We start from the raw sequence: 14,530 nt of genomic DNA on the forward strand, positions 1-14,530 counted from the left end.
TATTAGGTCCTTGCCTAGATAAAGCCGACAGCAGCTTTTCTCTTAAATCCCTTCTAGACGGTATTTCATGGAGTCGTATCTTTTCTGGCTGTGAACCACCTTACCGAGATTGGCAAAATGGTACACAACAGCTGAATACTTCGGGGAAAGAATCTGAAGTTTCAGTTCTACGATAAATATACCTTGCACGAACGGAAAGAAACAAGTACCAACAACTTAAAATCACTTTTGAAATATCTATAAGCATAACATGATTAATTCATTTCACAGTTCTATACAAAATATATCTTGTACGAACGGAAGTGACCAGACACGTTTACTCATTGTACGAAATAACTCAGGTTTTCACACACATTCATGCTCCATTAACACAGTGCTACACCCACACTGACAGCGAAGATTGTGTGTGTACTGTTGCACTCTTACGGCGACTCGGAGAAATATTGATAGTCGCGCCTTCGTGTGTTAAACTAGTGGCATAGAGCAGGCAGTATAAGAGGATCGAGACGGCGGTGGTTTACTGTGACTTGACTCAGGAACTGTCCAGCAGACAGCAGTACACGCTACACCGTGCTGAGGACATCTCAGTTTGTGTGACTTGACTCAGGAACTGTTCAGCAGACAGCAGCACACGCTGCACCGTTCTGAGGACATCTCAATTAGTGTGACTTGACTCAGGAACTGTCCAGCAGACAGTAGCACACACTGCACCGTGCTGAGGACATCTCAGTTAGTGTGACTTGACTCAGGAACTGTCCAGCAGACAGCAGCACACGCTGCACCGTGCTGAGGACATCTCAATTAGTGTGACATGACACAGGAACTGTCCGGCAGACAGCAGCACACGCTGCACCGTGCTGAGCACATCTGAATTAGTGTGACGACTCAGGAACTGTCCGGCAGACAGCAGCACACGCTGCACCGTGCTGAGCACATCTGAATTAGTGTGACGACTCAGGAACTGTCCAGCAGACAGCAGCACACGCTGCACCGTGCTGAGGACATCTCAGTTAGTGTGACTTGACTCAGGAACTGTCCAGCAGACAGTAGCACACACTGCACCGTGCTGAGGACATCTCAGTTAGTGTGACTTGACTCAGGAACTGTCCAGCAGACAGTAGCACACACTGCACCGTGCTGAGGACATCTCAGTTAGTGTGACTTGACTCAGGAACTGTCCAGCAGACAGTAGCACACACTGCACCGTGCTGAGGACATCTCAGTTAGTGTGACTTGACTCAGGAACTGTCCGGCAGACAGCAGCACACGCTGCACCGTGCTGAGGACATCTCAGTTAGTGTGACATGACACATGAACTGTCCGGCAGACAGCAGCACACGCTGCACCGTGCTGAGCACATCTGAATTAGTGTGACGACTCAGGAACTGTCCGGCAGACAGCAGCACACGCTGCACCGTGCTGAGGACATCTCAATTAGTGTGACATGACACAGGAACTGTCCGGCAGACAGCAGCACACGCTGCACCGTGCTGAGGACATCTCAATTAGTGTGACATGACACAGGAACTGTCCGGCAGACAGCAGCACACGCCGCACCGTGCTGAGCACATCTGAATTAGTGTGACGACTCAGGAACTGTCCGGCAGACAGCAGCACACGCTGCACCATTCCTGTTCCTGCTCAGGGAACTTGGAAGAACACCTGTTTTCTGCAATGCGCGGAAAAGTCTGGTAAGCACTCTACGATCAGCAGCAGCATCATTCTCTCTAATACACTACTTCATTTACAACGCACCAAGCGCCTTCAACGAGCTGGTTTAGTGGCAGAAAGATATCCCGAGCAAAGAGGTTGGAAGCAACGAGGTAGGTTCCGCCAGAGTAAAAGGTCACTAGCCTACTGTATCTCGGATCAAGGCATTCCTCCTGGGAATCAAACATCAAAGTTTCTTAACTAGCACTATAGCTTTACATTGAAGCTACATTATGTATAGGAAGTGAATATCTCTTACATTTTCCGCCAAGCTCCTGTTGACACGTGTTGTATCGCGTTCACCCTACAGCATAAGCGAGCAAATGCTGCTGTATAATGTCGCTGTAGAGAAGCTTATCCCAGCCCGTGTCATCTTCATGTACTTGACTCATATTACAAATTATGTTTTCCGTGGGAAGTTGTTATCTTTCATTTACCATTCAAACTCATCTTGTCACTCCAGAAACCAATAATCGGTTCCTTGATCCTGTACATTCAACTGAACAGTAACCACTAATCTGGCATTCTGGCGAGAAAACTCTAACCTCTTCAGGTTTTGCTCACATTTTTGAAAAACTTATAAATGAATAGAAGCTCGCTGCTCTCTTTGTTCTAGCAAGGGATGAGATAGAAGCACAATTCACTGACTTCCTCATGTCACTCCTCCTCCGGACATGAGGTATGGACAGGTAATCCTCATCATCGGTGGACAACCAATTAAAACCACCAAACGGGGAAAATATCATCAAATTCTGCTACGTCGTGCAAACTCAGACTGAAAACTGACATTGCACCTCCGCATCGATGCCAAATGGGAACATGAAAATCCTAAATCATTTCAAGAACTCACAGTGAAGAAAACTGAAGAATTGCTACTAATTCACTACAATGCACACCAGAATGTGTAAGACTGTAATGCCGTCCACACAAACAATACCCCAGAATGAAAATTCGCGTAAGTGAACCACAGAGAAGCAACAAAAAAGGGTATTTCTAGATGTTCCCATTTGGGAGCAGTGGGATCAAATGGGGTAACTGTGATTCCTTTTCGAATATCCCTGGAAGGTTTAGCTCTGTATTCTTCTTCGTTCTCCCAGGATTTGTTTATGCTTTCTACTTCCTCCGTTTTATGGTCACGGCATTCGCGGGTTCGGACCCCATGACGTAGATCTGGAACAACTCGAATAGGCTTAGCGCTTCCCTTGTTTCGGCCTGTGAGGACCAGGATCTGTATAGGACCTCCCGAGTCTCCCTTCCGTAACCCCCATAACCTCACTTCTATCTTATTTTAAGTGTTTTCATTTTGGAATAATTACTTTTATATATACCGGGCGAGTTGGCCGGGCGGTCAGGGGCACGCGGCTTGTGAGCTTGCATCCGGGAGATAGTGGGTTCGAATCCCACTGTTGGCATCCCTGAAGATGGTTTTCCGTGGTTTCCCATTTTCACACCAGGCAAATGCTGGGGCTGTACCTTAATTAAGGCCACGGCCGCTTCCTTCCAACTCCTAGGCCTTTCCTATCAAGACGTCGCCATAAGACCTATCAATGTCGGTGCGATGTAAAGCAACTAGCAAACAAAAAATGATACTTATAGGGCCTATAGACTTTCTTCATGTTGTTCGTACACGTTTACTACAGAGTAAAATTCTTGCTTAAACTTCTCCCACGTTGTCATAACCAGATGCCGTACATCCCCAACTATGCCATTAGCTATCCCTTGAGGAAACCCCTTAGCTTTCGTTTTCCTTCCCCTCCTGCCTTATCCTGTACATTGATCGAGGGAGATCTATCTTCATTCCTGTCTTCTTTTACGGGCCCAGTTATCTGCTTCAAACTCTTTCTTTGTTCCCACTCACACCCATAGTCCCCACTTGCCTCTCTCAGCCATCCTTTATCTTTACAAAGAAATGTGAAATAATATGGAAGAATGAACAGAAATAAAAGAGCATATTCTATGTATAGAAGTAGGTATATACAGAGGGGTCCAGTAACATGTAGACACTTTGGTAGTCAGTATTAATGAAACAAAATTACATACCGTTACAATTCTTGCACGGGGGAAGGTTCAAAGTGACCCCCATTAGCAGCCGCTGAACTGCTGTCAGTGTTGCCGGGGTAATAGCCGCACAGGACGCCTCGATGGCTTCTCGTAGCCCGTTCACTGTAGCTCGCTTCTCTCGATGAACTTCATTTTTCAAGGTCCCCCATAGGTAGAAGTGTAAGGTCTGGAGACCGTGGTGGCAACTCAACAGCTCCTCTTCGACCTATTCGTCGTCCAGTTAGATTTTCATCCAAGTAGACTCTGACATCTCTGTGGTAGTGAGGTGGAGCGCCATCTTGTTGTAGATAAAATCTTTCATTTCCAAACACCTCTCGGATGGCAGGTAAAATCGATGTTTGCAGCATATGAAGATACATCTCACCAGTTACGGTACCTTCAAAGAAGAATGGACCAATCAAACCGCGCGATGACAGACATGTCAGGAGCCTCTCGGGTCGTCCTCGTCCATCCACTTTGCAGCCTTAAGGATTCGTCGTACGGCTCATAGGCTTCGCATGCATCCTGATTCACAGATTTTTGAGGTGACCTAGTAAAATGTTTGAGCACAGCAGCGCTGGAAGCCGGACTTGTTGATGTTTTTGGTCGGCCAGAGATTTTCTTATGCACATCCTGAACAAATTTATCCCGAATACAATAAATTGCTCTACGTGTTGGTGGCCGAGTACGCCATTGCCGCTCTACCACTTCAATATGGCCTTGCGTTGTTCAAACGATAATCTTACTTCATTCATTGCTGCACTGTCATCTGCTGGGAAACGCTTGCGAAGATTCACGCGCCATTCACTAGTGTTGAGAAAACAATGGACTACGCTACCGTGCAAGAATTGCAACGATATGTCATTTTGTTCCAAAGATATTAACTATCAAAGAGTGTCTACATTTTTTTCTGGACTCCTCTGTATGTTGTGTACTATACAAAGACTGCGCGACAACAATTCAAGCAAGATACTAACAGTTAGTCTACTTAGAGTAGGTTAGAAACTGTCCTTAAATGCTGAAATATCGAGGATGCAGGATCTCGGAATGCAGGAATCGACTACTCAACCAAGACCGACTCCAATCCTCAGACCATAATATATATATATATATAAACATGGTGGCTGAAGTAGCCGGATTGCTGGTATTGGCTAACACGAAAATATCACGTACATATTATATAAACGGCGGTAATTTAACACGATAAATGTAACATCATAGGGAAAATCACTTTTACACGTATGAAAACGCTTCGCCAACAAGTTTTTGCTAGTTGCTTTACGTCGCACCGACACAGATAGGTCTTACGGCGACGATAGGAGAGGAAAGTCTTAGGAATGGGAAGGAAGCGGCCGTGGCCTTCATTAAGGTACAGCCCCAGCATTTGCCTGGTGTGAAAATGGGAAACCACGGAAAACCATCTTCAGGGCTGCCGACAGTGGGGTTCGAACCCACTATCTCCCGGATGCGAGCTCACAGCTGCGCGCTCCTTACCACACGGCCAACTCGCCCGGTCGCCACCAAGTACGCATCACATATAATCAACTAGAATCACATATATCACTAGAAAAGAGCCCAACGAGGTGATTATTTAGAGATTTCAATTCGTCAAATAACGTTTTCTCTTAGATTTCACTTCGCTGGATAGACGAAAATACACGATAAAACTGTTAAAATGATATTTCTAACATCATTTTGAATGTTTCAAAATAAATTAACGTGTGGAATTCCTCGATTTATTCGCTCTCATGAGAAATGTGAAACATAACATGTTGCCTTAGTTTTGAACTGGTGGACGATTTCTTAAACTCAGCACCGAATGAATTGGAAGTACATCCGAAATAATAATGTTATTGGCTTTACGTCCCACTAACTACATTTTTTACGGTTTTCGAAGACGTCGAAGTGCCGAAATTTAGTCCCGCAGTAGTTCTTTTACTTGCCAGTAAATCTACCGACACAAGGCTGACGTTTTTGAGCACTTTCAAATACCACCGGACTGAGGCAGGATCGAATCTGCCAACTTGGGGTCAGAAGGCCAGCGCCTGAACCGTCTGAGTCCCTCAGCCCAAGTACACCCGAAATGATTATGTGAACCCAATGAACGGCCCTGGTAATGTTAATATAATGTTGACATATGGCATAGCAGCACTTCACACAATGATAGTAACCTTAGTAATGAAACGTTCAGACACTAAAGATATAATAGGTTTTTACCCATTAAAGAACATGAGTGCAAAAACTCTATTGATTAAACATTGATATTTAACCACATGGGCGAGCTTCAGTTCGGCGCTGTCTGCTTGATAACAGATAACCACAGTATGAATCTGAAGGTGTTGGTAGTGTAAAACCCTACGTTACAAACCCAGCTAATCCCTCAAGTCACTATTTCTTCTGTGTAACAGCATACAGATTGCTCCATCTGTCACACTTATAAGTTTTGTATAAGTTTTGTTATACTCCAAGATCCTGCCAAACATTTCCTCAGGCAAAGCACAGATTATTGTAACATACACTTGCATCTAAATCACTCCACATTTTGAAGCACATGGACACTGACGGAATAACACCATATCAGTCATATTTTATCTAAATTAACATTTTTCGGGGAACACGAATAGTTTGGAAGTAGAGAACTGGCTTCCCTAACCTCAGACTTATTCTTAAAATGACGTAGGCACGCTACAGTTTTCTCATGGACTTCAAAATAATCACGATGTATATTCCTAATCCATTTCTTTCTTAATGTTCTATTCCGTAGAAAACTTAAGAATAGTTGTTTGAGAGGCACTGCCATAGTTAGACTAAAACCTGGTCCACCTAGTGCATCCATGTTCTTTAATGGGTAAAAACACGATCAAAAGAAGCACATTCTCACATTATTGCGTATAATTACAGATCCTAGGTGTCCACTGACTCATATAAATACAGTTGTCTGCCAAATTATTACACTCACAAGGATAATGATGTATTTTATCTTTTTGGAGTATTTAGTATATACGGAATGGTTAAAAATTACGCTTCCTTTATTGGATGCACCTTTTTCGTGGTTTATAAAAAATTTCCTAGAAAAAACAATTCGATAATCATCAATTTTCTTCACACTGATGTCAGCCACAGTTGCAGTCTCTTGAAATACATTTTCTTGTCAGTTTCTTGGATTTTCCAGTCCTCATTTGCTCTTTATATGAGCATATTCTAAGTTGCTAATAACTCCTTATTTCTTAATTTCTTTCTTCTGTGTCATCTACATGTTTTCTATTGGGTTCAAGTCAAGAGAACTTGTTGGCCAGTCTTTCAGATTCTATGCGATTTACCTAGTCCCATGGTGCAGCATCAAGTATGATAATATATTTGTTTGAGATAGAAGTTAGTTACTCGTGTTCATCTCTCTCCACTTTCCTTGAACAATACACAGACGTCCTTAAAAAATGGAATACCTACCTGAGAGTATATTAATTTGGCAGACCACTGTACACTCGCCCTCTTATATTCTACAAAGAAGCTAACATTTATCGTCAACTGTCATAAAATTACACCGACTACATACCATAACAACAAACCAAAACAAACCCAACATTTCCAACAATTCCGGCTAGTCGATTCGCCATCTTTGAACGATCGAGACTAGCATTAAGGTCTGAGGATTGGAGTCGGTCTTGACTCAACTGCCAATACGAAGAACGGCAATAATCGATAATAATGCAAGGATTGTTAACTATTTTGTCAGTGAAATATCGTATATTATCTTAATTCTTTTTCTTTAAACAAAATTTACTAGAGTATCGTGTTAAAGATGTGTGCTAAACTGTCATGTTGGTGTTGCAGAGAGCGCAAGATGGCGCAGACGACGCCCGTACTGCGAGACACGCGCTCGTTCAGGCCCTTCAAGTCCAGCGAGGAGTATCTGTACGCCATGAAGGAGGACCTGGCGGAGTGGCTCAGCATGCTGTATCCCGAGCTCGACATCAACGTGGACAACTTCATGGACCGGCTGGACACCGGCGTCGCACTCTGCAAGGTACAGTCTCTGATCGATCCGCTACCAGCTAAGAGACATACGTGTGAGGTAGTTTACTGTTGCTTTCCTCACACTCTGCCCACACCAGGGGTATTCTACTTCAGTCACTTTTAAGTCGTGAAAGCCACTGAGACAATGTTCTATTCTATTGTCACTGGGAAGGCACCAGTTTATTAAAATTGAAAATAACAATGTAAATTAATGTTTATCATAAAAAGTTGTATAAATGTAATACGGATGACCAGAAACCTAGGCCAATAATTTTAACATGAATAACAAGTGTCACCTGAAGTTAGATCCCCCCCAGTTCTAACGTCTGTTTATCTCTAGCGATATTTTGAGGTTGTACTTCCTCTAGTCAAATTAAAAATGTGGCCGTTTTCACAACGAAGCAGAACCCTGATGAGCTCGTAGTCTACTGGAGCCCAGATAGCATACAAATGATGTCAAAAGAAACAAGCTGCCCTGCTGGCATCTGGTGTTCATGCAAAATAAGGAGGAAGCAGTCGAAAACACTCATTTCAAGAGCAAGGCTCACAGATATACGTTGCAGACTCAGAAAGAACGAATAAATCAAACATTCTCAAGATCATTAGAAAGCGTATATTAAAATGTTATGAACTATGCCAGACTCACAAAACATGAGTGAAGACGGGGGAACACAAGAAGCATACATGGCAGTGGTCCTTTCAGTTGTCTTTTCTGAAATAATTTGCAAATATATTTGGAAGTTTATCAAACATTTCCCTTCATAAATTATTCCAACTCCTCGTCCTGTTTGCCCTCACGACTCGAGCTTATTCGCCAAGTAGTGAAGTCTTCCCAGCCGGAACTTGTCAACTGTTTTTGTCTGAAATCGCCCAGAACAAACCGAACTGCTTTCCTCCAGTTCTCGTACTAGAACTACGTGAATCCCGTTCATGTGACACGCCGGAGGAACTCAGCGCGGTAATTAAAACTGAGAGGGCACTCACAACCTGACTTTTCACCCCGTTCATCATTATACCAGAGAACGTGGACTAAACACATGTGCCTCATACAAACTAGCAGGGAAAAATAACAATTCCCTTGTCATTAGATTCAGCGTGTCTTAGTAGGGTTGCCATACGTCCCGGAAAACCGGGATTGTCCCGGATTAGAGTGGTATAAATAATGTCCCGTCCGGCTGACTAAAAGTCCCGGATTTTTAAAAAGCAATCCCTTTACTCCTAAAGGAAATACAACTTAAACGCCCGTCCAATCTCTTAAAACTTCGAGTAAACTGAATGGTCGAGGCTCAAGAAGTATCCCTATCTTATCCATGAAGTAGTCAAAGTAAACTATCGAATTATCGCTTCTTTCTACGTACTTCCGGTGTTACAGATTGTTTTCAATTAGAATACGGAAAAGAATCTTGTTCTATTCTATGTTCGAAGAAGAAGAATCTGTAGTAATCGATTAAATTCAGTGTGATTTTCTGACTGAGTAAAAAACACGGCATCGAAACGAAAACGATATTTAAAAATGAATACGCCAAGGATTTTCGTTCAATAAACGAAGTAGAAGTGAATATGCAAGTAAGTTTCTTTTATATAAGAAACAGAACAAATGATTGGTGAAAGAATTTCGTTTACGTTTACCTGAAGTCAGACTTGGTAATTTAAAAATAATATTTTTCTTTACAGTTGCTGTTTTTCGATTGCACATGGGGGGGAAAAGTGACATCAAAGATCGCGTAGGTACAGTGAAGCACAGGAATTCCGTAAGTTCTGCGTCCTCCAGTAAGCAACTGACGAATTATTTCAGTAACAATAAGTCAGTAGCTGCTGCAGAGGCAACGTACGGCACCATCACTCATACAACTCCACCACGTGTACGCGCAAGTTATTCCCAGCTATGTTCAACGATTCGAAAATTGCAAAAACATTTTCCAGTGCAAAGACAAAAACTGAAGCAGTAATACATAATGTAATTTCGCCTTTAATACAAGCGGAAGTGAAAGAAAATATTTCCAAGTGTGATTTTGTTATCATTAGTACAGATGCTAGCAATCATAAGCATCATAAGATTTTTCCTGTAATTGTGCAATATTTTGACAAAGAGGAAGGTCGAAACTATTAGATCTTGTTGAGTGTAGCAATGAAAATTCTGACACAATTTCTGAATTAATTCATAATGCTATAGGACACAATAACGTCAGTGAGAAAATGAGTCCATATGGGGGCGACAATACAAATACAAATTTAGGGGGTCTGGCTAGGACCAATTGTAGGGGTGTCCAGCCCATATTTTACATAACGCCCTACAAGTTGGTCCTGACTGTCTCCCTGTAGATGTTCAGTGAACGCGTACAATTACTTTTCTATATATACTGTTAGAGTTGCATCACTCATGGAGTTTTGTGAATTTCTTAATGTTACATATCAAGACCTCCAAAGACATGTAAAAACAAGATGGTTACGTTTATTTCCGGCAATTGAAAGATTTTTACGTATGTTTCAGCCATTGAAATCTTATTTCATGTCACAAGACAGATGTCCAGTTCTCCTGAAGTCTTTTTTCTCAAATGAAGTTGGTGAGGTTTATTTCTGGTTTCTCATGGCACAGATGAATCTATTTCAGAAGTCCATTGCCAGGATTGAAACGAAAGAGATTTCAATATATGAGGTTAGGATGGTGACACTTTAACAGAAAGACAGAATGCAGGTTTTGTTAGTTCACTGGACTGAAGGAAGAAATAGCTTACATTTGTTATCAGTTAGGGCTAATCTTGACATACAATGTAATATGACAAATGTAAGTTGTTCTGAATTCTATACATTAATCTCCAGTGTCAAAACACCTTCACTCTGTACAGTCATCACAACAGTCGCTTTACGTCGCACCGACACAGATAGGTGGGACAGGAAAGGAAGTGGCCGTGGCCTTAATTAAGGTACAGCCCCAGCATTTGCCTGGTGTGAAAATGGGAAACCACGGAAAACCATCTTCAGGGCTGCCATAATAGAACATAACTTGTAAAGAGTTTCACATTAAAAGTGTGCCAAATACATTTGAACTTATTTGCTAATATGTTTTGTGGCAGACAATTATGGCAAGCTTATGTCTTAGGGGCTTTAATCGTTAATTTGTAGCAAAGAAGAGGTGCAAGAAATAATTCGTTATTAGTTCTATGAGTAAAAGATGTGCACTTTGTGTTGCAATCGTAGATTGACTTGAGACTTTTACATTTAACCTGAATTCCTATGAGGACAAAAGCAGAAAATGCACCAACTCAGAATTATTATTAGTAACATATTGAACATTTTCACTTGTCGTGCATCAGCCCTTAGTGGCGGGAAATGACGTCGCAGGGTCGGACGAGCTATTCAAGGCGATGGGAGGCTTTTGTTTTTCAAAACGGTTCTCTCGTCTTCTCCTTTTTTGTGCTAATCAGTGCACAACTGCTGCCAACTCTTACCGCATGTACAAACATGGAAACGGGTGAAGGAGTTCGCAACAACGTTGCCAACTTGCCGACTTTCTCTTGCCCATTGAGGTGTTCGAATATCAATGTATAGTTAAATGTATGGTATATTATTTAATCATGCGTCCAAATTTCATTGAAATCTATCTCGTCCTCCCTCACGGACTACATATGATGAGGAGACGTTTAACGAGCTACATTGGCAACGCTGGGAGGGAGGGCGTTGCGATGAATTCATAAGCAGTCTCCTTTAATGTGATTCATTTGTTTGTACACGACAATCCTGCGTGCGTGCGCACCTACTCCTTCTTTTGTCTTTATAGTTTCTGCTCGTACCCGCTCAAGAGCAGAGGACTGTTAGAATTAGCTTCATGGCTTAATGATCCAGGGGGGTCCGGGTTCGATTCCTGGTCGGGTCAATTTGTGGACGAGGCCACGCGCCAGTGTTCTTGGCTCGTTCACGTGGTCAACAGAGCAGCGAACTTTGAAACGTGGACACTAAACCAAAATGAAAAGAGTGGCGCCATCAAGATGATCGGGACAAGGTTCTATACACACCATCCTTTCATGGCTTATCCGTTTGGTATATCCAAACCATGTCAACTTTTTCCTCAGCTGCTTTTGACGTGGGCCTTACGCCTATCACACCTATCGTGTTCTCGTCCGCCCTCCCAATGTGGATGACTTGCCAGTCTTAAATGTCCGGCAGTATCAGAAATGGAACTCGGACCTGCTGACTTCCACATCAGTTTGCCGTTACTTCATTTCCTTCAGTCCAAGTTTTACTTCTCCTCTTCCGAAACGAAACTAGATAACACTGATGAAAGGCATTTCTGTAATCTGTTCAAAGTCCGTACAGTGACTGTGGACTATTAGCTATTGCTTATGGATACTGTCTGTAGCCTGCCCCGACAATTGCTTGTTTTCAGCTGTCAAAGTAGCAATGAGCAGAGTTTTCTCATACATTATAATGATAACAAAATTAATCATAATAATCAATTTAAGGGGGCCAAATCAGTAAATGTCAAACGTTATCCATATCAAAAAACCTGCACATAACGAAAGTTGATTAGCTTATAATTTCCGATCTTTTGCGGTACATGCAATTTTACCGCGGCGAGGAAAATAACGGAGATATTCACAAATTTCCAAATATCTCGGTAAATAACAAAAGTTGCGACAACGTCAATTCTGTTGCCGCCTAGCATCAAGTAGAGTTAATAGCAAGTGCTATGATACAGTACAGAGAGAACCGGGCACATGGAAGCACCGTAACCGAGTCCTCTGGTCCCCGACTGTTGTCGCCTAGCATCAAGTAGAGTTAATAGCAAGTGCTATGATACAGTACAGAGAGAACCGGGCACATGGAAGCACCGTAACCGAGTCCTCTGGCCCCCGACTGTTGCTTGTTTTCACTTAGCAACAAGTAGTATTTTCTCAAACTATATTGTACAGTGATACCAATAACCAATCGCTCGTCCCGGAGATCGAACTGTGGCCGCCCCGACTGTTGCAGGTTATGTTAGTATCATGGGTATAATGTTAAAGTACATATGAAGCTTTTGTCTAGCCATTAATTGATATAAACCTAACTGATTGTAATTGTTTTCTGTGATATACGGACCGATGTCATAAAAAAAAAATAGGTATAGTTTGATAACTCGTGTCCCCAGGGTGTGCAACTCCCCCAATGGAGGTGAGCTTCTGGCAGTGCCGGAAATGGAACCCTGGACCCCCACGGAGGCGGACTTCATTATAATGTGATGATATGCTTCGTATCTTCTGATGTAACTCGGAATGTTACAAGTTTCTGTTTAAATGTCGGCATCACTAGAGGATAATCACCACCACGACCTACGAGCACTCGCCCTACTCAAAGCACACTGAAAGTGTAATCGATCAGTCTCTTGCACTCACGGCGGGCTGGGAGGTCGTTCGCTGAGTTCTACGAGTGAACATTTGAGTGAAGAAATGAAGCTTCAAAGCTAACACAGCTCCGTTCCCTTGTGCCACATCCCACACCAGAGCAAGGCTGCTTCCACAGGGATTTTGCCGTGTGAAAGAGAATTCTCGATGAAAAATAACGTAGCAGTTGCCTGTTGTCGCCGCTAAAAGAGTAACGTATGGCGCTACTGCAGTGGTCCACAAAGTCTATGACGATAAAAACTTCATCTCATTTTTTTTTAGATTCTCAAGCCAGGCTGCCAGGCGAGTTGGCCGTGCGGTTAGGAGCGCGCAGCTGTGATATTGCATCCGGGAGATAGTTAGTTCGAATCCCACTGTCGGTAGCCCTGAAGATGGTTTCCAGCGGTTTCCCATTTTCACACCAGGCAAATGCTGGGGCTCTACCTTAATTAAGGCTACGGCCGCTTCCTTCCAACTCCTAGCCCTTTCCTATCCCATCGTTGCCATAATACCTATCTGTGTCCGTGCGACGTAAAGCCACTCCTGTTCGAAACTAACACACTCGCCACGCTACGAGAATACAGACTGAAACCCAAAGGACTGCGCTTCGCACGTGTGACTCACTCACAGTGTTTCGTTGAGTGGCTGGAGTGTGTAACAAGTATCAAGAAATTTTAACTAACGATAGTTCGAACTTTCACAGCATGCGTTTAAGCGTCTCGAGCGACAATTGAAAGTAAATATCATATTCCTAAAAAACCATGCTGCAGTTCCCAAGAAGGTACTAAGAGCATGTTTCCTCCTCTCTTGTGTCCAGATGTTATTATTACTTTTTCTCTTTTCCTTCTCCTGGAAACCGTTCACATTTTGTATCAACCTCCTGAATGTTGTTCTGTCTCCGTCATATATCCACTGGTTGCCGCTCTTATAAACACTCGTTTTGTCAATTTACTGTTATCCATTCACATTATCCTCCTCTTACTGATCGTATCTAACAGCCTTTCATTTTCTCCATCCTTGTATCGATCTTTATTCCTCTTATGTCTAAACTCTCCTTCCTTCGTTTTCAATGGTCCTCAGATGTTCCTCAATATTTTCCTTTTTTTTTCTCTATCTCTTCTATTTCACCGGCTTTCCTAGAGAACATACGACACTCTGCGTCGTAGTGTTTCATTTTAGTTTTCCTCGAGAGATTCTTCTTATTGTGGGTATCGGTATGCTAGTTCCTTATCGAGCCCATTAACTATTTTAATTTTAAATAAACAGTTTAAAAGCGTGTAACGGTTGAAAAGCGGGGAATGTGGCAACTCCAGGCAGAACACACATACTCACTATTAAATGGCGTGTTTCGTTCTTACAAGAACATCCTCAGATTCTATCAAGTGACATTCAATATTTGTGTCCCA

At 42.6% G+C, this 14,530-nt stretch overlaps 1 protein-coding gene across 1 annotated transcript in view; it reads left to right on the forward strand.

The window, feature by feature from the left end:
• The window catches only part of pigs (pickled eggs), a 173,514-nt gene that overhangs the window by 47,099 nt on the left and 111,885 nt on the right, over positions 1-14,530 (forward strand). Inside the window, exon 2 of the mRNA XM_067159204.2 lies at positions 7,582-7,774. Within this exon, the coding sequence (XP_067015305.2) occupies positions 7,592-7,774 (183 nt within the window). The 5' untranslated portion in view covers positions 7,582-7,591. The remainder of the gene's footprint in view (positions 1-7,581; positions 7,775-14,530) is intronic.

Source organism: Anabrus simplex, chromosome X (genome assembly GCF_040414725.1).
Source record: "Anabrus simplex isolate iqAnaSimp1 chromosome X, ASM4041472v1, whole genome shotgun sequence".
Lineage (NCBI taxonomy): Eukaryota > Metazoa > Arthropoda > Insecta > Orthoptera > Tettigoniidae > Anabrus > Anabrus simplex.